This window comes from Manis javanica, chromosome 12, assembly GCF_040802235.1.
Source record: "Manis javanica isolate MJ-LG chromosome 12, MJ_LKY, whole genome shotgun sequence".
In the NCBI taxonomy this organism is placed as follows: domain Eukaryota; kingdom Metazoa; phylum Chordata; class Mammalia; order Pholidota; family Manidae; genus Manis; species Manis javanica.
In genome coordinates, this window is record NC_133167.1 from 89,412,620 (window position 1) to 89,437,896 (window position 25,277).

At 39.5% G+C, this 25,277-nt stretch overlaps 3 protein-coding genes and 1 non-coding gene across 12 annotated transcripts in view; 2 read left to right on the forward strand and 2 right to left on the reverse strand.

Annotated features, from left to right (window-relative positions):
- Positions 1 to 357: 357 nt before the first annotated feature.
- On the forward strand, positions 358 to 12,508 carry TTI2 (TELO2 interacting protein 2). Of its 3 annotated transcripts, XM_017655276.3 has the most exons (8): positions 371 to 2,357; positions 3,437 to 3,623; positions 4,146 to 4,238; positions 5,948 to 6,135; positions 6,220 to 6,363; positions 8,082 to 8,244; positions 9,149 to 9,274; positions 10,931 to 12,508. In XM_017655276.3, the coding sequence occupies exons 1-7, from the start codon at positions 1,732 to 1,734 to the stop codon at positions 9,251 to 9,253; spliced, it is 1,506 nt and encodes a 501-aa protein (XP_017510765.1). In that variant the 5' UTR covers positions 371 to 1,731; the 3' UTR covers positions 9,254 to 9,274; positions 10,931 to 12,508. The 3 variants fall into 3 exon arrangements, with proteins under 3 accessions (XP_017510764.3, XP_017510765.1, XP_073075121.1); XM_017655275.3 differs by lacking the exon at positions 9,149 to 9,274 and having other exon boundaries at positions 358 to 2,357; XM_073219020.1 differs by lacking the exon at positions 10,931 to 12,508 and having other exon boundaries at positions 378 to 2,357; positions 9,149 to 10,414.
- On the reverse strand, positions 896 to 1,002 carry LOC118969295 (small nucleolar RNA U13). Its single transcript, XR_005057253.1, has one exon. It is a non-coding gene; the product is annotated as a small nucleolar RNA U13 (small nucleolar RNA).
- Positions 6,805 to 17,794, reverse strand: MAK16 (MAK16 homolog). Its single transcript, XM_017655277.3, has 10 exons — positions 17,678 to 17,794; positions 15,864 to 15,913; positions 15,664 to 15,773; positions 15,490 to 15,554; positions 15,149 to 15,300; positions 14,365 to 14,419; positions 11,701 to 11,775; positions 10,856 to 10,975; positions 10,011 to 10,076; positions 6,805 to 9,838 (listed from the first exon to the last, which is right to left on the reverse strand). Exons 1-10 carry the CDS (start codon positions 17,690 to 17,692, stop codon positions 9,647 to 9,649), a joined length of 900 nt encoding a protein of 299 aa, XP_017510766.1. The 5' UTR covers positions 17,693 to 17,794; the 3' UTR covers positions 6,805 to 9,646.
- Positions 17,795 to 22,392: 4,598 nt separating this feature from the next.
- FUT10 (fucosyltransferase 10) overlaps positions 22,393 to 25,277 on the forward strand; it is a 107,556-nt gene continuing 104,671 nt past the window's right edge. For 3 of the 7 annotated variants that reach the window (XR_012123978.1, XR_012123977.1, XM_073219025.1), the window contains exon 1: positions 22,393 to 23,557. The gene's annotated coding sequence lies outside the window, so the exon portion shown is untranslated. Of the gene's footprint in view, positions 23,558 to 24,538; positions 24,629 to 25,277 lie in introns of all 7 variants that reach the window. The other 4 variants (XM_073219021.1, XM_073219024.1, XM_073219022.1 and 1 more) reach the window with 3 other exon arrangements.

Sequence of the window (25,277 nt, forward strand, 5' to 3'; positions counted from 1 at the left end):
AGCAGGATCCTCCCTCAGGTTTGGACAAAAGTAAGTCTCTGCACCAAAACCAGCGAGGAGACCTATTCTTTTAACCCCCTCCTACGCGCTGGCGCACACGCACATCGTAAAACCCTGCCAGGCTTTCTCTGGACTCCTTGGGGGACTCGGAGACCTGAGAAATTGCAAAGCCAAGAGGTGACCCGCTGGACACACGGCGGAGGCTAAGCCGGCACGCGGGGCTTCCCGCTGAGGGTCCCTCTGAGAAGCGGCCGGGCGGGCTCTCCCACCCTCTCCCACCCTTCCCGGCGTCCGACGCTCTGCGCTCCAGCCCACGAGTTTGCTACCCCGGGCTCCTACGACACAGTGGACGATATATGAAGTCACAAACTCCCAAAGATGGCCAAGCACCACGACCGCCCCTGGGGAACCCAACGTCAGTTTGACACAATTTCACCCTCAGAGAGCCCCCAGTGAAGGGGACAAGCAATGCCGACGCAGCGTGAGACGGGCTTAGCCACCGGGGTCACACAAAACCGTGGCTCTCGCCGCCCCCGCTGAAGACCGAATCAGACCACGGGCAGTGAGTCAATGACACTACCCAAAATGCAGGCAGTAGCCGCCCACACCCAGCACCGTACGCCCGCCCCTCGGGAACACCTGGCACCACTTCTGCCAGGGTAGCCTCTCGCGGAGGTGGGGGTCAGACCGTTCCCAACTTCGTTTTACAGTAGTAGTGTCTTTGTAAACTTACATACTAACAGAACAAAAGCTAAAACGAGTTCAAAAAGCCCCACATCAACAACAGCTACACCACTCAAAGACAGAACAAACCAACTAACTACAAATGGTGTTACACCGTACGGAAGTAACACTGCAGCTTCTCTGTAAGAATTAAAATGATCCTTCAAGTTCAAGTCAGACGGGTAATGTGCCAACGTCGTAACAAAATTAAAGGGAGACACATATCACGCAGAAAGAACGTGAAAACCCAATCATCATGCTTATGAACTACAAAAGGATCGGAGGACACTGCTTGCTAAGGAGTCACAGATATAGTCCACTAACTTTAAAGAAAGGGTGACACATATACTTTGTATATAAAATCTTGACATATGGAATCCTGTACACTTAAAGGATATCACGATATTTTGTGATTTTCCTTTTGTTTTTACCTTAATAAACGAAAACAGAAACAAAATTAGCGAGAGGATCGCTATATATGCAAATATTTCGGCCTAGTTCCACCCTTTTTTGAACCTCAAGTTCAATTGCTTTACGATAGTACGTCGTGAAATGAGGCGGCTTGGCCGCAGTATTGGCGGAAGCTAGCCTTGTGCTTTGCGGCAATGGCGTGAGCTATTTTCGGGGCTGCAGGTACCAGTGGTCGTGTTTGTGTCAGGCTTTAGGGGTTTCTTAAACTCTAAGTTTTTGTGGAGTTTTTTTCTTTTTGTCTTGACCCTGCGGAAAGGCAAGTGTAATTTCTCCACGTCGCTGTTGGAAGTCAGAGATTTTTCTCCCAGAGAGGCGCCTTTCTTTTTCCTGTGTCTTTTCCACACATTTTACTCTTATCCCGTTAGACCCTCCCCACCAGCCCCTCGCAAAACTACTCGTCATCTTATTTGGTTTTACTTCTATGCTTTGGGCGAATTCCAGCCTCGAGGTGATCACTCCTTCCCTCTTTAGCGGATCCCCGCCCACCTCCATCTTCGTCCTCTGGGGGAGAGCAGTCCCTCGCGGCCAGTCTGAGGAATGCGGCGTAGCAGCTCTCGGCAGGACTCCTTGCCTGAAGAGTGGCCTTCCTCCGCCCTCGGACAGGCTTTCTCCCAGATTTTACACCGTTTTACCAGCCAGGAGTCCCTACGGGACAAGGAAAGAAATGCAGCTCTTCGGGACCTCAGCGCTCTAATGGAAGGCACAGACTGTGATAGATTATTTGAGGGGAGTGGCACATCGCTCCGCGGAATGCCAGAGATGCTGGGGCAAGTGGTTAAAGCCCTGGAGAAGTATGCAGCCCCACCCAAAGAACAGGAAGGTAAAAGTGCTGGTTACTCTGAAGTGGCCGAGAAAGCGGCAGCTGTTGGGTTACTATTTCTTAAGCTACTGAGGAAAGTTGAGGCGGCCAAGAATTTGGTTTACCCTGCATGGAAGACAAGCCTACGTCGCTTGGCAGGGCCCGTCTATATCTTTGCCATCACACACAGCTTGGAGCAGCCATGGACCAGCCCAAGATCTCAGGACGTTGCTGGAGATGTGCTTGCCTTACTCCTTCAAGTTACTGAGTGTAGTTCTGTGGCGGGGTTTCTACACGGAGAAAATGAAGATGAGAAAGGGAGATTTATTGTGATAATGGAGCTTCTCAAACCGGATTTGAATAAGTGAGTAGTACCTTACCCATGGGGCCACAACTTGAGCTTCAGTTTAATGTTTTAGACTGTTAGAGCTCAAAGGGATCTTAATTTCTTCATCAGTAAGTTAATAGCAGTGTTGTCTTAGCAGATCTCTTAAGGCCCAGAAAGATTGCAATTTGCTATAAATGATGTAACTAGATAGTGGCAGATTCTACATTAGAAGCCATGTCTTCAGGTGTTCATTCCAGCCCTCCTGACAGCTGTCCTGGGAATTGGATGTTGTCTCATTTACTTAGACTGGACTTCCTTAAATTAGGTAGGGATGGGGATTTGGAGAGCATTTAAACTTAGGGATCTTGAAATGCAGTGCTAGTTATTAGGTATAGTTAGTAGACATGGAAGCAGTATTTGGGATGAAAAAATAAAAGCTCTACAGAGAAAGCTGTTACAGTATTTTCTGTGAGTTCCACTTGCCGCTTTGTATGTTAGTATTTGTAACACTGGAGTGATGAGAAAGAATTGTGTTCATGAGTGTCATTTTATCAAGAACTTGGAGTTACAAGGTTTAGCACTGAGGCACTCTGGTGCTTCTTTTTATTGCTTCTGAGTAGGCCCAGCTCAGACAGCCTCTCTGACTCTCAATTTCATTGTAATATAAAGATGTTATCTGTTACACAGTTATTTTTACGATTAATTGAATAATGTATATAAACTCACATTTTAAGCTAAAAATTGCTGTTCAAATACTGATTTGCTTCTTTATAATTATGTTGAAAACATTTCATTTGCTCCTCCTTTCTCAACACATCTTCACTGTAATAACCACACCACCATCACTACAGGCCCTTTACATAGTTCTAGCTATAAATGGCTGCCTCTCATTGGATAAGCTTTAGAGCCCTGGATGATTGTTAAATAAATTTAGTGTAAGGTCTGGAAGTTATTTTGATCTAAATCTTAAAATATATGTTACAACATCAAGGGTTACCTTACACGAGATGTAATTTTTTCAAGGACAAGGAAATACTTTATCTTGAAATGGTTAATTTTCTTTGCTAGTTAACACCATGTCACTTTGCTTAATATGGTTTCACCTTTCCATTCAGGGAATCCTGGAAGAATAACCCTGCCACCAAACATGTTTTCTCACGGACTCTGCAACAGGTCACTCGACCCTGGCTGAACCAGCATTTGGAAAGAGTGCTTCCTCCATCATTGCTCATCTCAGATGACTATCAAACTCAGAACAAAATCCTGGGTGTACACTGCCTCCACCACATTGTGCTGAATGTGGTAAGCCACCTCTGCTCCTTGTCATCCGTATTGATAGGACAGACTGAGGCGTGGCTGTTCCTCATTCATATCACATCACTATTTTATTGTTGCCTATGATTACGTATTTTATTAACTGGCTTTCTGTTAATGCTATTATGTCACTTAATTATGTTTTTCTCTTTGTATTTTTCCTCTGCCAACCTACTAGAGTTTGTATCTTAGGTAATATATATAAGAAACATGGGCCGTTATCATGTACATGAGGCATGGGCAGTTGCCAAACTGAATAAGCAGACCTTAAGTAACTTAACAATTGATTTTCAGGGGGCAAAACAATAAAAAACTGAAAGGTATTATACTCACACGTGCAAGCTGTCACTCATGGAAACTTGTTTTTAAAATTGTATTACGAAACTTTAAAAATATACAGTAGAGTGGTTTAATGAATCCTATATACCCATAATTTAGTTTAAAAAATTATCAACATTTTGCTGATGCTCAGAAACTTTTCTTTTAATTGGATAATTTGTCTGATTGCAGCCAGCTGCTGATTTGCTCCAGTATAACAGGGCTCAGGTCGTATACCATGCCCTTTTCAACCACCTGTACACACCAGAGCACAACCTCATTCAGGTAATTGTAAGATTTGTGAGTAACTGTGAGTCTGAGTTCTCAAATTTGAATAGGACATGACATATTAATAAGAATAGTTGAGAGACATTTTCTTCTCTTCGAAAGTGAGAATGATAACTAAAGTCTTTGCCAAGTTGAAACTACAGTGGTAGCAAATGACTAATGAAATATATCAATACCAAGCAGGCATCCACATTCCTGAGTCTTCACAGAAAAGCCAGTGTTTTCTGTCTATCTGGGTCAGTTATGTCTTGCCTGAGAGTTTCAGCCCCGGGCAAGTTCACTATGGATTCAGTGAGACTGAGAAATGACAATAGAATGTTCTTGGGGTAAAAGGGTTGATACCCAGCTTTATTCTCCTGGCAGTGGGTTGAGCACTAACATTAAGTCTGCATTCAACAGTCTGCAGGTCCATAATCCACCTCTGTCTCTGCCTCTGCCCAGAGCGCTGGGCAGAGCTCTTTATATAGTGACTCAGTAATAGCTTATTGCCTACCAGTATGGAAGCAGTAGCCTAATAGTAGGCCAATTACATCATCAAGTAGTTTCAGGTCAGATGAGGATCCTGGCCATAGGAACTTCCATTTTCCCCACATTTATGTATCACTTTGGGGCAGCTTTATATCTGAAAAAGTTCTGTTTTATTAATTCCAGTGTCCTTCCTTCTGTGCTGCTTAAAATCAACACATGTGAAACTCCTTGTATGTTGCATATTTTATGTGCCATTCTTTCATCTAATAAGCATTAATTGAGTACCTACTGTGTGCCAGTAACCATTGTAGGTTCTAAAAGTGAATCTGATAGGGTGTCTAGCTTTAAGAAACTCTTTGGAGAGACATTTGTGTAAATGTATGAATATTTATACATATGTCTGCAATACAGAGTGATAAATCTATTAAAGGAGACTTTGTATAAAGTGCACTGGGTGTCCAGCAATAGGCAACCAACCAGTTTGGTGGTGGTGGGTGGTTTTAGGATTCAGGAAGATTTGTTATGAAGGATGGAGAGGAGTTTCTTAGGAGAGGGAAGAACATTCTAAAGACAGAAGAAACAAGTTACATAAAATTCAAGGTAGAAACCTTGTTTCTTACTTTATGCCTGCCCTCCCTCCCACTGCCTCATCCTGCCACCTTTCTTTTTAAAATTTTAAAGTATTATTTTAGGTATTGAGAACCCAAAGCCCTAAAAGACAAAAAGGTTAGGGCTCTGAAGAAGGTGGTTTAGAAAAAACAATAACAAACAAAATACTAAGAGAAAAACTAAAAATCCCAGGAGAGCTAGAAGAGAGTGCCTAGACAGTGAACTTCAGATAGGGTGGTCAAATTGGATACAAATGAGGACCACCTTAGGTTTTACTTAGTAGAGTTTTATTGTAAATACCTGTAAATGCCACTTTGAAATTTTGTGACAGTGGACTTAGATTTCTAAAATTTGGGTCAAAGTCCCAGCTCTACTGTTCTTCTCCTTTTATAGCTTTGCAAAGTAGAGTCCAGAGAAGATATCAGCTTATTTCACTGTCAGATGCAGATAATGTAAACAAGTTTAGAAATATAATGTACACTTAATGTATTATTACTAGTATTTTTAGAATTCTATGACATGGATCCTAAGTATAGTAAATTAATAAATCTACTTAATCACTAAAAAATCAGTGAGTGTTGTGAATGCAAATTGATGAACTACGGTTCCTTTCTGTTGCTTCCTCCCAGGCTGTACTCCTCTGTCTGCTGGATTTATTCCCAGTCCTGGAGAAAGCTCTGCACTGGAAGGGTGATGTGGCTCAACCCCGCACACGCTGTGATGAGACACTGCAGCTGATCCTGACCCACATGGAGCCAGAACACCGCCTCCTCTTACGCAGGACCTATGCGAGAAACCTGCCAGCTTTTGTGAGGAGGCGAGTGCCTGGGCTGCTGGGCTGCTGGGCTGCTGTACTCTCGACTTCATCTCTTTGGTGTCACATTTCCTCTTCTCTTTTTAGGTTGGGCATCCTAAGTGTCCGGCACTTGAAGAGACTGGAGCGAGTCATCATTGGTTATCTGGAGGTTTATGATGGACCAGAGGAGGAGGCTAGACTACAGATACTGGAGACCCTAAAACTTCTCATGCAGTATACCTGGCCCAGGTATGACAGCCAGGCAGACGGGCTTGCCGAGGGGCAAAGCTCTCTTTTAGAACTTGCCTAGATGTACATTCAGTACAGAGTATTAAGGACATGCCATATGTAATTGGATTCACATTTTACATACCTGTTGGAGTTTGAACTGAGAAAACGGCATTGAAAAGATAAAACCCATGTAACCCATGGTTACTTCAGGTGTGTATCTTTCTAGATTCATAATGCCTCTTAAAATTTTAAAGGCCATTTAGAAGTGCTGCAAGAGACATGCTTAACTTTGTTCACCCTGACATTTCTGAAATATAATTGAGAACAGAGCATTTCAGAGCACATTATTGAACATTTGCAGAGCAGTGATCAGGAAAATACTAATGTAGGATATGGTTACTTAGAAAGCATTCCAACTGTGGCTTGAAGTAGGTGTCTGACAGTAAAGTGGAATCCAAACATGTTGAGTCAGCAGAAGTTTAATTCAGCTAGAGTCCAGTGCCCTAACATACATATCTATTCTGATCCTTATAAATTACCTGACCACCTTGCCCTTGGTCACATTTATAACTAGACTGAGTTGGCTCAGTCTTTCTCCCCTACTGAATTATAAGCTTCAGAAGGATGGAAGACCACTTTAGTACACTGAATATATGCAAGTTCACTCAGTACTTAGCAAGAAGTTCACAAATATTTGAGGAATGAATGGATTAGAATAGAATGGATGGATTGGTGAATGAAATTGAATCAAATACTGTCAGCCTTTAAATAGCAGTGACCAAGATTCCAAGTAGGAGATCCACAAGCAAATGTAGGCAAGTTTGAAAATGTCATGTATGAAGTGGGAGGTGGGCCTAAGGGAGTGGAAAACAATAGATGATATGTTTAATGATAACAGATGGAGGGCTGAGTAGCGCTCACATTATAGGAAACTGTTTAATATTTTTTTAGATCAAGGTAAGGGATGCAAACTTTTCTTCTCCCACTCACATTTCTATCCAGAAATATCATTTATTGTGTTTTCACATTACAAGTTTAATTACTTTTCAGCTTTCACTAAGGCTTTTAATTTTTGTGTAAAAAAATTATGTAAGATTTTTACCATTTTAAAGCATACAGTTCAGTGGCATTAAGTACATTCACACTTTTGTGCAACCATCACCACTATCCATTTCCAGAACTTTTATCAAGCTAAGAACTTTTAGAACAGCTAATAAGTAGAAGTAAAGAGGTTGGGCTTATTGATGGTAACCTAGAATCTGGAATTAAATGGCAAAATTCAAACTGATACTTACACGAAGCTTAAGTGTCCCAGAAGCCAAGCTTATTTCTCTCACAAACTTCCAGGCTTAAGATCACATAAGTTAAAGCACTGTGGATCATTTCCTCTTCTCTGGGCCATAGTCCCTTGGTTAGCAGAGACCCATTCTCCCAACTGCCATATCAGGAGGGGCTGTTTCTTCCCTGTAGAAGCAAGCTTCTGGAGGGAGCAAGGTATTCTTACGCAAGCCCAGTTATGCATAAGGGGAGTATATACTGTAGAGGAAAACAGGACTTGAAGTCAGTCTGGAGATTGGACTCTAGTTCTGCTTCCAGCTCTGTGGCCACTGTTATTAACTTTCACTCAAGTTCCTCCATTTATGAATGAGGGCTGTACATTTTGATGGCATTTGAGGCCTCTCTGTTTTAATACCTGATTTAGAGTGTGAAGATAGTTTTTTTCGTCTTGCTTCCAGAGTTCCCTGTAGGCTTGTGGTTTTATTGAAGGCTCTCTTGAAACTGATATGTGATGTAGCAAGGGATCCAAGCCTTACACCTGAGCCTGTTAAGAGCGCCTTGTTAGAGGCGGCCACGGAATGCCTCATTCTCCTGGATCACTGCTCTCAAGGACAGGTGAAGGTAAGGGAGAGTCTGCAACTCAGTACAGTTCTCATTATTCTTAGCTACTTCCTGTGATTGCTTATAATTTACTATTCACAAGCTGGACCAAGTCTATAAATGAACATGGAAGGTTCAGGTCTCCACATGCCAACCCTTTAGCCATCAATAGTTGGATCAATACCTTATTCTTCCTTTAAAGTTGTTCAGTACTTTAGGTCACAAGGCAAGAGGATCAGATGTCTCTGGGAGCAGGACAGATGGGCAAAAGGATCACGATCAAGAGTTTCTAAAATTTAAGTTCTGTTCTACTCGTCTGAATTAAAAAAAACAAAAATAAGAGATGAAATAATAGGCTATAAGCCACCAAGGGGTAATACAGATAAATCGATACCAGAAATGTTCCTAGTTTTTCCGAGGCAACTGTTCTTCCATATTTTTATTTATCCACGAGAATACTTCCTTTGGTATCATATTCCACAAGTTAACTTCTCAAAGCCACAGCAGTGTGGTAACTATATGCATATTTATATATAATAAACGATTGCCTTTTTCTTACTCCATTTAGGAATCTTGCATTGAAAATCACAAGGCAGCATGTAAGAAATTCATATCTTAAAAATATTTATAAATAGTATAGTTTGTTCTTTTCAGTTTATTCAAATTATTTCATCTTAGCTTTTTAATCTCACGCAGTTTTAAACCTTAGATCCACTCTATTTGCCTTGGTTGGTATTAAGTTGCTTCTTCATAAGCCAACAGGACATTTCCAAACATGCCAACAGTTTTTAACATTACACCTGTTAACGTGAACTGTCCCCTGGTGTCCTTCCTTCTTTTGAGTGTGGTCCAAAAAAGAACAAAGGTAAAAGGAGAAAAATAATTTTTAAAAAAAGTTCAAATCCTGTTTGGTTTCATGTTTCAGGATCTCCTGGCCAAAATTTCCCAAAGCTGTGAAGATAGCAAGGTTTTGAACTGTATCAGGAAAGTGCAGCAGGTTTCTGAAGGTGCTCCCTACGATGGAACTTAAAGACATTTTCTTTCCACTCAGGTGTATACATGGTATTTTTTTTTTACTCCCAAAGTAGGGAAAGGAGAACAAGGGAAAACTGATGTCTGGACATTGTTAAATGAAGTCAGGGCAGGGAGGGAAAGAACAGCAAGGAAATGGGTGGGTGGCATTTAAAACTAAACTTCTTGGGCTGAAGCTATTAACTTCAACTCATATGCCAATGCTATAAAAATACTCTGTTCACAATTCAAGGCTTTCCTCTGCTTTCTTCCAGATTTCTTGCCTCACAGAAGTGGCATAAATAGTAAAAACACAAAAACTGTGTTAAAATATAAAAGCAAAAACCAGTGGTGTGTGTGCTTAAGAGAAGTTCGAAATGTTCAGTCCTGTTTATAAACATCCGGAGGGAAATCACGTGGCTTTGGCCTTGGCCACAGCCTCTGTCTCCTGCTCATACTCTATCTCTACGTAGGCTCGTTTTCTCTGCAAAGGTCCTTTCAAGGGTGTTTTGCCTTTGTGTTTGGCATCAAGAGCCTTTTCTTCTTCCTCACTAGAGGACTTATCCTGATCTTCATCACTGCTCACATCTAGTTTATCCATATCCTAATATGGGGAGGAAAAAATAAGAGGTCGTTAGATTCATTCTCCCAAACTCCCTTTATTGTCCTCAAAATTGAGAACAAACTTGAGAACGTACCTGCCTCTGTATGTTCAGAAACCACCCCCTCTTTGTTTGTAAAGGCCAAAGGGCAATTTTTTAACCCATAAATCTCACCTCAAAATCACTTATGTCACTCTCATCCATGTCATCATCTTCCACAAACTCTCTTTTTCCCACATCCTAAAATGAAACAACTGTTAGGTTCAAAATACATCAAGTTCAGCTTAGACATCCAGTTTTCTTCTTTGATAAGTAAGTGCATAAATAAGCAGAATTAGTCTTTTTACTAGGCAGCCAAGATATACTGACTTCCAAGTTTACCACTTCTGAATTGAACATTCAGGGGTATTTTAGGAAAAATCAGGAAACATTTTAGGGATATCAATTCTCATGCCTGGGCATCTTTAGAGGTAAAACATCCTCATTTTAATTGGTTAAGATCAGTATGTAGGAAGGGATTTACAAACAATTCTTTGTACATTCCACTAAAACTATTAAAAGTAAATATTAAAGTTTAATAGGAAAATAATCTGTGTACCTATGTGCGTGTACCATGTAATTAAGCATCTGCTTGCTAAATGTGCTCTTTTATTAAAAATACTATTATTCAAATACCTCTCCTATGTTAATAGTTAGAAATAAAATCCTTTGCAAATTTCAGTAGGTTCCTTAATGGTATGTTCTATGAACACAAGAGGATTTTTCATTTGTCACCTTCCAGGAAAAATTTTAGAATGCTAGTAAGATTAAAATTGTCAATGCATAAATAGTTTGTTGGCTGAATCTGGAAAACAAAGCAGCCACTGTTGAACCAAAATTAATCTCCTATGATAGAAGAAATACCAAATAATTATTTTTGGTTAGGGGACTGAAGATGGTATTGTAGTCTCTCAATTACATAAAATTAGACATGGCTCCACAGATTGCTGCTTGGCAAAGCAAGACCAAACAAGGCTCACTTTGTCCTCGTCGTCGTTGTCGTCATCTTTTTCCTCAGCATCTGAAGAGTCACTCTCTGTCTCCTGCTGTTCTAGGGCCTTGTCAAAGGCATGAATGGGGAAGTTGTAGATGTCGCCATACTGAAGAACATAAACACAGACTGGCTTTTACTACATCTGGATCTTATACTTAAAGTCTACTGTTCAATAAGCATATTATTTTCCTCAGTGTTAAGGAAGAATACTTTGATGAGTAATATTTCTATACTACTTTTTCAAGCCTAGAGGTGGCAATGTCTTTAAAAAGTCCATTTTGACATTTAAATAATTTAGAGGCTAATATCAAACAGGTAAGTCCTATAAGGGAAGGAAATGGATTATCTAAAATTTTTATAGTCTGTAAAATCCTTGAATGGAACAAATTAATTTTGCTGACAAAGGGTGAATAGTAAGGAAAGTAAATTTTATTCATGTTATCTTTGTAAATGACACTGATTTTTTTAAAAAGAAAAAATTTTAAAGACCTTTTGAAGACTAGGGTAATATACAGGAGGATCAAAACTGTGTGGCTTCTGTACAGAGATCTGGAACTGCTGCATTTGGAAACAGGCATTGAGAATAATGGAAAAAGGGAAAGGTCTCTTACTGAACAGAGTACCAAGAGTAACCAAAGTATTTCATGTGCTTGCTTCAAAGGGGTAAAGTGAGGAAGCCAGGGCCTGCTTGATATTTATTTATTCTAGGAATAAAACCAAAGTGAAGATCTTTCTAGTATCTCTGAAAATAAAACACATTTCCCATTGTTTCCTAGCATGATGTTACCACCTAAAAATAACTTTATACCCCAAAGTTCCTAGCTTTCTCACCGTGTCTTGTTTCAGTCTCTCCAGCAATTCCTTTTCAATGGCATTGTCCAGCTGAGCAGCTATCAGTGCCTTTTCCTAAATGAGAAAAAGAGTAAACCCATATACTTCATTAGTACTCATTTTTCAGTACAGACGTGGGTGAAGCTATCAAGTTTTTACGAGGAAGACATAATCACTTTTTCCCTCCTGCTATTATTGGCACTTTAGCAACCAGATATATTTCTTCTTTCCCTCTCAGAACTGGGGAACTTTTTAATTTAAAAAATTATTAGGGTTTTATAAGTAGCATTCTAAACAACTAGATTCTAACAAAGCCTTTGATAGAAATAAAAACCATGTAGGTCTATGTACATTTAAGTGTCTCAGAAAATGAGCGATCGTGAAGCAGTCTTTGTGAAAGCTGAGAAGTGGAAACAGATGAGACCTTAACTCTTTTACATTTTCTAAAACCCTGTTATATTCCATGTGATAGATTGAAAAGTAGATAAAAAAACATAAAATTCTTAACCTCAATGTAGTCTAAGACTACATTAATGTGATAGTGAAGGTCATAGAGGATTTTGAAAAGTTACTTACTGAACTATGTGAGAATATCAAGTGTGCTTGGTAAATTACAGTGCAGGAAGACTGGGGCCATGTGGACCAGTTAAAAGGTTACTGTGATGGTTTACACTGTCCTCTAACCTGGGTGCTTATACCTCAAGGGTGATCCACTGAGATGTAAGAAGAAAATACTCAAAACTTCTGTGTATATAAACTTGTATGTATCTTAAAGAAAAGCATTAAAAATATCTTCTATGCATAACAACACTGGTGCCTTGTCTCTGTCCAAAAAGCAGACAGTTGTGTGTCAGATACAGTAAGACATCCTGAGAGGAAAATACTGCAGAATGTAAAGTGGTGAGTGGTCTCCTTTATTATTATTACAACATACAGCTGTTGATAATTCTTGGGTAACTGATTTATAGATGATACTCAATAGTTTACAATTAAGATAGGGAGTGGTTACAAACGTATGCCAGTGATTTAACGGTTTAGTACTTAAAAAACACCTGTAGAACTTACAGAGCCATTCATTTTTCACAAAAATAAAAGTGTTCCAAATTTGCCAACCTTTTCTATGATAAATGACAGTAGTATGTAATGGAGCAGAAGTTTTAAAAAATAAATACACTTGCTTTTTTTTTCAAGAGAAAGATCATATTAACTGAGTTTCTAAAATAGTTTTTTTTGAAAAAAACCTATCCTGTGGATTGAGCAATTAAAAAAGTGATTACATCTGTATGTGATATTACTAAAAATGTGTCTCCTATAAAAACTGCAACCACACACTTAGAAAATTTGGAAACACTTTTCCAACCTATTTAAAAGTCTTCCAAACCTACATTTTTCAGAGGGCTTCAATCTTGTTTGGTAAAAACAGGAAAATTTAATTTCTCCTGAAAGATTTGCAAAAACAGCTGTTTAACAATCAGGGAAGAAAACTCACTAGCTGGATCTGAATAAAAACTTCTGCATAATGGGTGGTAGAGAATGAAAGTAAAGAGCAAGTACTTAATGCAAACAATCAACAATACATTTCTGTGTCTGAGGTATCTATCAGTTATAAGAACCCTTTTAAAGACAATTTTATACCTAGAACCAGACCCTTTTGCTACATCACAAAGAATTACTTATTCCTATTAGTATGCATATTATACAAACATAGTATTTATAATATATTGGGGAAGATGTTCAAAAATTTTATTGATGGATGAGTAATCAAAATAATTTGGAGACCAATGATTTAACAGATTTGAAATACAACTGTGTTTAATGGGAGCAAAAGCATCAAGATCATTAAAGTTATTTCTTGATAGTATCAAGTAAATGTCTGTTGGTGGAAGGGAGGTAAGGAAAATTAATACCTAGAGTGACTAAAAATTTGAACTTGTCAGGAAAAGCTAATTCTTGGGTCTTGAAAAGCTTAAGAAAATTCAGCTTGAGTGAGGTACCACTGAGGTGGACAGGCTGACTGCTTGCTCTCTGAGATATGAGTTGGAGCTGCCTGCTAGATTTTCCATGAATAGCACAGTATAATGATCACTATTTATTATTTTGTAATCAAAGCTGCCTAGTTTACTTCAAAGAAACAAATAATCCTGATCAATTCCTTATCAGCAAATTCAAAATCCAAAAAACTCAATTTAGTGACCTAGTAAGACCTTAACTACATGTAGCTACTTAAAAATAGTTTTTAAAACTTCCAAGTGTTAACATTCTTGTGTACCACTGCAGAAATACGACCGATCAGAATGCTCAAACCCTGCTGACAGCAATGTGAAATATCTAGGATCAGCACCACACCAAATTCAGAATTCTGAAACACATGATCAAGAATTTCAAGAACTAGGAGTTGGGGATCTATTTCAGGTATTCTTTTTGTTCTCCATTACATGTATCCCCAAAGCATCCCCTATTTTAGCCTGCCCCCAAAGTCATAATCTTAAGATATGGAATATCAGGTATCTTGTGAAATTAATAATGTTATCCATTAGTGACCCATTATTCAGGGACTGAGCAATTTATTGACAGTGGTGACTGAATCTTTCTCCTGAGCCCTAGGTACACAGCCCTACCTTCAATGAAAATACAGAACCTATGAATAGCAGACCAATAAATTACCTCTCTTCTTTTCTCCCTCCGCTCCACCTTTTTACTCAAAGGAACAAGTTTCCTCCTATGGGGAATAAAACACATTATAAGAAAACCCAAGCACATGATCTTCCTTTTAAACAATGAGAAGAGAAAGCTATTGGAATTGATTTGTAGGGTTCAGCTCTGCAAGCAAGATTATGTACTTAGGTTTTCTAGAAAATACTATAAAAAGTCAAGACATTTTTACTATATTTGAATGTGCTGTGTCTGTTTTCTTTAGGCATTCTGACACTTTCAAGGGTACTCACTATGGTAAGATTAATCCTTCAGTGAAGTAAGAAAAAGGAATTTTCAGAAGACTGACATCTTTAGCATTCTCTACAGATCACAGTGAAAAAGAATTAGAGCCTGTCACTCCTTAAAAAGGTATTCAGTCAATTCTTTGGATTTCATATCACTTTTTAAAATTAGTTTTCAATGAACCCAGAGTAAAGTTCTTACATTCGTGTTTACTCACATTTCTGGGGTCATTTTCAAATCCCTAATTTTCACATTCCCTCACAGGGTTTATAAAGAAAATTTTCTGAAGCTGATTTTCAGACAGGGAAGGGATAATCAAGTTGTACTATACTGCAAAATCAAAGGGCACAACTTTAATCTGAGGTAACGTTTCTTCTTAGCATATCATAAAAGATTACCCAAAGTCGAGTTTAATAAAGAGCCCTATGAGATTCATAATCTCTCAGCTGTATAATATGACCCATGGAAAAATAGATTTAAAAATACATGAACGAATGATCTAAATACTTACTGTCGCTTTAGTGTAAGTTTTCGGATTCGAATTAGATACTGGGTGATTTTGGTGAATCTCTGTTTACATTTGTGTCGAATGAAACGGGGCCAGTATATGAGATTTTCATCTATTTGCTCCAGTGCTTTCTCATAGTTTTTATGAAGCCGTACCTATCACACAGAAAAAGGAAACTTGAAGAGCAAGGGTAAATGGTTAGGTCTTCACTGTTAATAACACCTACAGAGCCTAGTCAGTCTGGCTTCAAATGTTAACCTAGCTGCAGTCGAGGAAGAAAGAAAAACACATGGCATTTTTTCTCTTGATCAATAGTCACTGTAAGTTTATGTTCTAGGTCTTACCCGTTCCCAGAGACGCCTAGGAAAAGCTGCTCTTTCTATAACCTTCATATACAAATAGCACTGTCCTGCAAGATAAAGTAATTATCTTTAGTGTGATTTACAGGAGACTAAAGGACATAATTTTAAAAGCTGTTGTGTAGTTAATTCTCTTGGAAGTTAAAATGGAGGAGTTACCTTTCTCTTCTTTGATAGTGGCATACTGACTGTTTGCCAGGGGACAGGATGAGCGATTACACAGTCCTGTCAGGCTGTATTCATTTCTGCAAAAACTCTGAGTTTTGGTTCTAGAATGGGAGGAAAAGAGCAATAATTATAAAATGGGTTACCAAGAGGGCAACTGAAGGAATTTGTTCAGGTTGCAAATCTAGACTCACCTTATTTTGAAGGAACAAAATTGCTTGTTCCCTAGTGTATCCCAGATAACCTGCAAAACAAAGCAAAAACCCATTTCAGTTGCTCAGACCCAGTAGATTGTATATTAATCCAAGAAAACAATGCCCTAGGCAGTGCCCTGCTTTACTGAGGAAAGAAGTCTTAGAGGAAAGACAGGAGGAAGAAGTGGTTCATAAGATGGTTGGTCTTCTTTTCTTTACACAAATGACAGATCCTTATAGAAAAAGTAAATACAAATTAGCAATAATCATAAACCCCCATTACCCAGAGATGAAATTTCATTAGTATTCTGTAAATATTTTTGAGCTTTTTCTATGTGTGTACATTCCACAACTAGTATGCCTGTGTTTTAACAAAAATGAGATATCATATATATTGTGTAACTTATCTTTTTAAATATCCGTTGTCCATAGTAAAAGGCTGCACAGTACGAGGTTTATGCATATATCATGATTTTATCTCATCGAGGGCAAGAAAAGTCACCTATTGCTATCTTTCCTAATGGGCCCTTTATTCATTTAGCATTTATTATATATTGTATTTATGCAAGGCACTGACATGCCTAAGTTTTGACACACAGGAGCCTCTCAAGAACTTGTTAAATGAAGGAAGGGTATAGTTCTTAAACAATGTTATCTATCTAGTTAGGGAGAAAGATATGTAAACAAAACATTCCAAAGCAACAGACTAAGTGCCACAACAGAGGTGTTTGTAAGAGTGTCAGAGTCTTTGAATGAACTGCCATGAGGAACTGGGAAGGGCTTTAAGTAGTTAAAAAGAAAAATATAAAGAAGTGTAAAAGAATAGAACACTTGGAATTTTATGATGTGTGTGTGGTGGGGGATGGTAAGAAACAGATAAAAGAAATTGAAAGTTTAAGTGTAGGAGTTAATTCTGTCTTAAGTATCATCTCTAAGTCGATGACTCCCAAATTGTTATGTCTTGGTCAGGCTTCTCTGCTGAGAGAAGACTTGCATATATATATACCCAGCTGCCTCGACATCCCCACCTGAACCGTCTATAAACGTTAACATATCCAAAGGGACGTTAACATATCCAAAGGGAGCTCTCAATTCCACACCTCTCAATAACGTGTTCCTTCCCTATTCCTCCCTGTTTCCATGAATAAAGCCACCATTGATCTTACTGCTACCTTTTCTTCTCAGTTAGATCTGATAAAACAGATCTCAAGTTCATCTACTTCTGATCTCCATTACTACCGTGGCTGAAACTACTTTCATCATAATCTAGTCTCGTTTTCATTCTTTCCTTCAAAAGCCTTTCATACAACTTTTCACAAACGTCAATCAGTTGTCATTTTCCCATTAAAAGCCACACTTCTACAAAACACTTCATGATCTTGCCCTGCAAGCTTATCCAATAGCATTACCTGTCTCTTACCTTGATTCCTATTATTCAGTCACATTGGTGCCCTTTCATGTATTCCCCCTCTCTCACCTCCAGATCTTTATACTTTACAGTTCCCCACACCCCACCCCGCCCCGCCCCCCAAGTCTGGAGGGACCCCACGCCGAGTCCCTCATTGCTGGGCACCAAGGGCCGGACACGCCGACCCTGTGAACAGAGGCGGCGGAATTCTGGCTCCTTAGCCCAGAGGGGCAGAGGGCTGGAAATCCCGCGAAGACACGTGAGATTCCCCACCCTCGGAAATCGGGCTTCTGAAAGCCTTGTCTGAGGAGCAACACGAGGTTAATGGGCCAGGTGCCTTCTGAGTCTCCTAAAGCAGAGGAGACACCTGCATAAAACCCGGGTGGCACAGCAGGAGGAGACTCACATCATCTGACTGCATGGTATCAGGCGATTCAGCGCGTACAGCCCGGACAGATCTGGTGAGCGATCACGCTGCTTCCGGAGAATCACTTCCGGGAATTTTCGTCTCACCTATCGCGAGAGTTCTGATTTCTCGCACTTGGCCAGCCCCGCTGACTGTGTGACATCCGCACGCACTGGCATGTCCTTGTCTCCTATGGACTGCTTCCGCTCGCTGTCAGTGGCTTGGCTTCCCTTGGTTACTCCCGGGCCGTAATTCCCTACTAATGGCTCCTTTTGGAACCCCGCACGGGAGTCGGCCAAAGCCCGGAGCGCGGAGATCGAGGACACTGGGAGCGCCGTAGTCCCAAGCGCGGCTTGTGACTGTTCCTCGGTATTGGCTGCGTACCCCGGGCACCGGCCGGCGCTGCGCTGGGGGAAGACGCCCACGGCCGGGATGCGTCGTTCTTATTCCTCGCCCGGCTTGTGGAGCTCCAACTTGGTCGTGTTTAACCTGAGACCCTTGTTCTTACTACTTCCTCACCTACCCCACAGACACTATTGTTTGGTGCGACACTCGGTCCTGACTTTTAAAATGGATGGATCAGATAATACTTTAAAACGTTGTTTGAAAGACTAACAACTTTCCCCCGCTTTTTATTCTACGGGGGGTGGGGGAGGCACCTTTACTAGCTCATTTCGTTTTTCAAAAGGAAGGCCATTTTAAGAATAAGGCACAATTTCTAACTAAAGATGGGCTCTTAATTTGCGAATACATAAAATAATTCATCTATCATAAATAATTTTGCAGCATGCAGGTGAAAACTACTAACTAGAACCACCCTGTTGGAAAGCAATGATTTGGTACTGGTTTTTGGAGCCAAATTAGGTTCTAGAAACCAACTGCCATTTACTAAATCTTTGGGCATTTAAGTCACATAACCGTTAGCAAATTTTCCCATTTGAAAAATGGGACTATTGTGAGGACTTGAGGTATGTTACATGCATAGTTCACAGTGCTAAATAAAAATTTTTTTCACTGTTACTGGTCTACTTTCCTATAAAAGGCTGGTTTAGAGATCTAGAGGAAAGTCATACAAGCACATGCCATTTTCTGTTAGTAAAATCAATTTTAAAATAATGTGCAAACAATCAAGAGCTAGACAATACCACCTGCACCACACCATACTTTCAGAATTGGAACGCAAGTGATGTATTTTCTCAGTTTGATTTAGTATAACACTGCTTCCCTGCTCACCACCAACAGGTGAGTCCTGGGAGTCATTTTTTTATTTTAATTGAGGTATAACTGACACATAACATACTAGTTTCAGGAGTACAACAATGATTGAATATTTGTATATATTGCAAAATAAGTCTAACATCTGTCACCATACACAAGTTACTAAATTTTCTTGTGAGAAGAACCTAAGATCTATTTTCTTAGAAACTTTCAATTTTGCAATACAGTATTTTTAACTATAATCACCATGCTGTGCATTACATCCCCATGACTTATTTATTTTATAATTGAAGTTAGTACCTGTTGAACCCCCTTCACCTGTATAATTTCACTGTCATCCCCACCCCCCAACTCTGGCAACCACCAGTCTGTTCTCTGTATGAGGTCTGTTTTGTTTTATTTTTTTCAGATTTCACATATATATGAGATTAGATGGTATTTGTCCTTCTCTGTCTGATTTAGTTCACTTTGCGTAATGCCCTCAAGGTCCATTCATGTTCTTACAAATGGCAAAATTTCATTCTTTTTTATGACTGAGTAGTATATTCCATTGTACATATAGACCTTTTCTTCTATTAATAGACACAGGTTTTTCCACATCTTGACTATTATATATAATGCTACAGTGTACATATGCATACCTTTTCAAGTTAGTGTTTTTGTCCTCTTTGGATAAACATCAGAAGTGGAATTGCTAGATCATATCATTGTCCTAGTTTTAATTTTTTGAAACTCCATGTATTTTTCCATAGTGGCTGCACCAATTTACATTCCTGCCAACAGTGCACAAGGGTTCCCTTTTCTCCACATCCTTTTTTTCCTCCATTATGTTTTGCTGTTTTTGTAATTATTAGAGCATTACTGATATATAATCTTATGTTGGTTTCAAATACACAACACAGTGGTTCAACATTTACCCATATTATCAAGTCCTCACCGCCTCCAGTGTGTTCACTGTCCATCAATGTAGTCAGATGTTACATAATCATTAATGGTATTCTCTGTACTACTGTCCCTGTGATCAACCTATATTGTGATTCTCCACATCCTTATTATCACTTGTTACTTCTTGTCTTTTTCATAGTTGCCTATCTGACAAGTAAGAGATTGTATCTCAATGTTGTGAGGTGATACCTCAACCTTGAACTTGTTAAATTTAAAATTCCAAATTGGATATTCAACTGGAAATGCCAAAAAGGCAGTTAGTATACAACCCTGGAGGTCAGGAGAGCAATAGCATTATAGATATACATTTGGAACTCATTAATATTTAAAACCATGAACATGCATGAGATCACCTGGAGTTGTAACACTGAAATTTTTTTCTGGGGCACTCCTTAAAATAATTCTGGAGAACTAGATGCTCCATTTATATTATTAAACTGAATCTAAGAATTTTCATAATAAATTGAAATAGTTTACATAAAATCACATTATTTATGGCTTATAACATTGCCATTTTAAAGCTTATTATAACATTGTACATTAATGATAGCAAAATTAAAAAATTAAAAAAGATTATTATAACATTATTCTTGGAACCTAAATGTCATAGGGATTTGAAGACCAGAATTTTCAATATTGAAAATGAAATAAACCCTAATAGTTAAAAATATATAGTTTCCTTTTCTTCTTGAACAAAAATATACTCCCTTTCCCAAACAGAATTTTATCCTAATATATTTTTATTTTTGAGAATTTTTATTGATTATCCTATCATATCCCCTACCAAAAAATAATGTTATAAATTAAAGTAGTTTTTTAAAATGCCCTATAACATTGACTCTATATAGTTAGAAAAAAACATTATGGAATACATTATTTCAATTATTATTAGTAGGCAATTGACTAAGACACATTAGAGCTTTTCAACATCTCATGAATCTCCCAAATTTCATCCTCAATTATATGTTATTATCCTTTTTAATGGTTCTGGAACCAATATCCTTTCCCAAAGAACCATGAAACTGTTGAAAGCTCTCTCCAGTATCTCAGCCTTTCAGCTACATATTCCTGCTCAGCTTCTAGGCCTCTGGGCTGCCACTTTCAGATTGGTAAATTCCTTTGGCTATAGCAAAAATGTCACCTCTCTGGCTTCCCTTCAGGATGTAGGTCTGGTAAGTTATCATATTTTGTCACCTTTTTCTCATACATGGTCAGCTTTCACAATTGTTCTTATTCATAGGGTTGGTCAGAAATAAATTAAGACTACTTTGTTTCAAGTGGAACCGTCTTGGATAATTTTTAACATGGCAGTATCAACTACCTTCCAGGGAGGTAGATAGTCTGCTTCAAAACACCCAATTGTGAGGCACAAAGCAGATGAACAAGGTGAACACAATTTCCTGACAAGATATTAAGATACAGAGCTATAGTATTTGCAGCTATGTGCAATGACACCCCAATATAGAAGCAGAATAATGGGACAGAATAGAGAACCTGAAACATTTCCACTCAAATAAGGAAAGCAGATACATGACAGAGGGTCTTGCAGATCAGTGGAGAAGGGATGAGTCATGAGTAAGCTGTGTGAGGACAATGGGTTATTCATGTGGCAAAAAGATTAAATTGGATCTCTATATCATAAACAGAAATTCTTTTTTTATGGGAGAATAAAGACAAATATGAAAACAAAATGTTAAAAATATAGGAGAAAATCATTATGCTCTTAGGGTAGAAAGATTTCTTAAGTGGCATATAAAGTGCACAAACCATGAAGGAAAAGATGAATAATTATGACCCCATAAAAATGAAAGATTTGTGGACATTAAAAGTCTTAAGAAAAATATAGACAATAAGCAATTTGCAATGTCTAGTACTGAAGAAGCATCCGAATCCAAAATCCATGGTGAAGGTTTGCTGTGGCTGGGTGTGTTTGAGGGGCAGCAAGGAAGCTAGCGTGGGTGGAGGGCAATGAGAGAGCAGAAGAGTGCAGGGAAGTGAACCTGGAGAAATAACCAAAAGCCAGATCATATAAGACCTTATTGTTCATGATTTTACTTTAAATGGATATTTTTGAATGGAATGTCGGCATAATCTAATTTATGATTGGAAAGCATCATTCTAGCAGTAGCATAGAAGCAGGGAGAGCTGTTGGGAAGGTTACTGCACTAGATGGGATGACATGAATGGGCTGCAGTGGTGATATTGGAATTTGTGAGAGGTGGTGGAATTCTGGATATATTTTGAGGCTAGAGCCAGCATTTCCACATCTATTGGAGGGGAAAAGTGAGAGAGAGGAACCAAAGACAGCTCTGAGGATTTTGGTACGAGCTACTGGGTAAAGAGTGTACATATGTACATCAGAAAACAGGTATACTGGATCATAAAACATGTACATATGTGTGCATGTCTATTAGGCATACATGTAGTGGTGGAATTTGAGGGTCATAAAGCATGGGTACAGTCAGTCCTAATAGATACTGATAGTTTTCCCAAGTGGCTGTATACATCTCCACACACAGTGAATACAAATTCCATGTGGTCCAGCTTTGCCTTTGCTGTATATTGTCAGTTTTAAAATCTGTAGCCATTTGGGTGGGTATTTGGTGATATATCATTGGTTAATCTGCATTTCCCTGGTCACTAAAGATTAGTTAGGCACTTTTCACATATTTATTGGCTATTTGGATTCCTCTTTGGTGAGGTACTGTATAATAACCCTTTGGTTCCTTCTTTCCATTTTTTGTTGGATTCTTATTGCATTGTAGGAGTTCTTGTTTTATTCTGGATATGAATTCTTTGTTAGATAAATCTAATGCAAGTATCTTCTACTCTGTGGATTATTTATCATTCTCTTAAGAGAGCCTTTTGAAGATCAGAATTTATTTTTAATGATATCCAGTTTATCATCTTTTCCTTTTAGTCTGGTGTTTTCTAGAGGTTGATACCATTATTATCAACTTGTTTTTACAAAGAAGGTAATAGAGGTGCTTGGCACGGGAGCTCCGGGGGCCAGGACTCCAGTGAGGGAGCCTCAGGTTCCCGCGTGTGCCCAACGCTTGCATGACTCTGAGACTCACTGTCTCTTCAGATTTTGAGCCCTAGATGCCACACTTGCCTCAACCAAGTCCCGGCCCTCCCAAGATCTTGAATTACCTTCCTAGGTTTATCACTTCCTGTCTTGATAGTGAAAAATAATTTTAACTGGGTTCTCTGAACTTGGAAGTCAGTAGCTTGAAGTCAAGGTCGTTTTGGTTCACCAGTAAAATACAACTAAATGATCATCCCGCTCAGTCTACCGAACACTAGTACCTGATTAAAGGTACCCAGGCCTCTGTTTTCCTTAAGATGTTTTCAATTTTCCTGAATAGGTGACTAAGAATTTGCTGCAGTTTTAGAAGAGTTTGAGAAGCAGAAAGTGTCCGTGAGCTGCTTAAGAAGAGCGTCTCAGGAGATTCCTACGAACTTTTACGAAGGGGTGTGCGCCTCCGGCTCGCGAGGGAGGGGCGTGCTGTGTTCCCGGGACCCGGGTCCCACTTGCCTTTAAACGAGGCACCGTGAAAACCTGGATCCAGGATCATTCGGGCTGGACGCGATGAGAGTTATCCGGCCTTTCCCGAATCCCTTTTCCGAGTCTTCGCCCGAGCTCCGGAGGGGCGCGGGCGGAAAGTGAAACACCGCCGGCGGCCGTCCGCAGAGCCTGCGTCCTTCCCGGGCGAGGTGAGTGCCCAGCTCGGGGTCTTTTCTGGCTTGAGTGATAGATTGGGGGTTAGGTGAGGTGGGGTGGGGGGCAAGTACTTGGTGCCGAGAAGCAAAGAGACTTTGCTGGTGCCGGTGGGAGCTGGGACGCTGCCCGCGGAACCGCCGCCGAAGGAAAGCTCCTCTTTGTGGCCAGAAGGGAGTTTGCGTGAGGCAAAGACGGAGCTGTGTGCTGAAAAAGAGTTCAAGTCTGTTTTGGGAAGCCTTGGGCAGCGCTTTGCAGGCGCTGCCTGAAATTTAAGCCTATCTGGCTGCTGGAAAAAGCACAGGTGGGAGGCAGGTGATGGGCAAGAGCCTCGGGAGGCAGATGGACTTTCGCCGCCGCCACCCGGGACTGAAGGGTTTTGTTCCTCGCCGTTGCCTCCGCCTTTCGTCCCTGCCATCTCGAGAACCTAACTCTGCCACTGTGTACTGTGAATTGCTTCGTTCTTGCCCATGTCTTCTCGGAGATTCACCTGTTGCTGTAACTGGTGCTGAAGTAGCGGTTCTGGCAGCCCCGCACTTCAGAGCGTTGTGCACTGAATGGAGATGACCCGGAGAGCCCTCAGAACTCTCCAGGCTTTGTTTGATCATCAATGTGCAAACCATTTCTTAGGAATTCTCGTACCTGATTAACGTCATCAAACTAGAACGCATTTGCGTAAGAAGCAGAAATAACATTGGTGTGATTTTAAGACATTTTCTAGGAATCATTATGATTCTGTAATAGCAAATGCTGTGCAAAATGTTTTTAACACCACAGCTCCACAAGGCTGCTCCCTACTCCCTGCCACAGCTCCCTGAAGTAGTTGGGTAGAGTATTATGCATGCAAGGCCTGACCTGGATTGTTTATTTCATTTGTGGAATGCATGCATTCTGGTTGGGTACAGCTTGTAATATGGTAAATTGGTCTTTGGGACCTTTTTCTCCTTTTCTCCTTGTACATCCTTCCTTCTGTCAAGATGAAACACTCCAGAAATTCATGACTAATCTTGGGCTTGCTGGAGGACTCTCAGGTGGTTCCTGGCTGCTGCAGTGATTAAACACCCCAGGTATTTGCATAGTAAGTGGCAGAGCCACCAATTTACACAGCACCCTAGCCTCAGTTTTAGAACTTTCTTCTCCCTGAAAGCCAGAGGCAGTGTCCTGCCATCAGAGGGTCATTAAGGTCTGCTCTATTTTTGAAATTGCTCTAGTAACTCTTCATTTACTGGCCACCTGCTAGATGGATGGCAGTGTGTAACAGGGCATCAAAGCCACGATCTCAACTGTTAACGTCAATACGGCTTATCTTTTATTTTTCCATTAAAAAAAGTAGTTTTATCTTAACAAACAGTACACTTTTGAAAAAAATTCATAGTGCTAAATTTAGGAAGTAAACATAGTTTGGACAAACAATGTTATTCATATATGTGTAATTATTGCTCGCTATGCAGATATTTCCAACCCATATTCAAAAACCTTTCCAATTTTGAATGCAAAGAGTTGATTTCAGCAAGAAATGCAGTACCTAACTCAACTTTCAGCATTCAATGATAAACACTTGTTACAGTGTTCCTGAACGTGGTTTTTAAAAAATCAAACAATTATTTTTATTTACAATGTTTTTCAGATATTTATGTCTTTTGGAATAAAATTTGAATTTTCAAAAATAATAATTACTAAAATAATCTAAAATTTGTTTATAGAAAGATTTCTTGT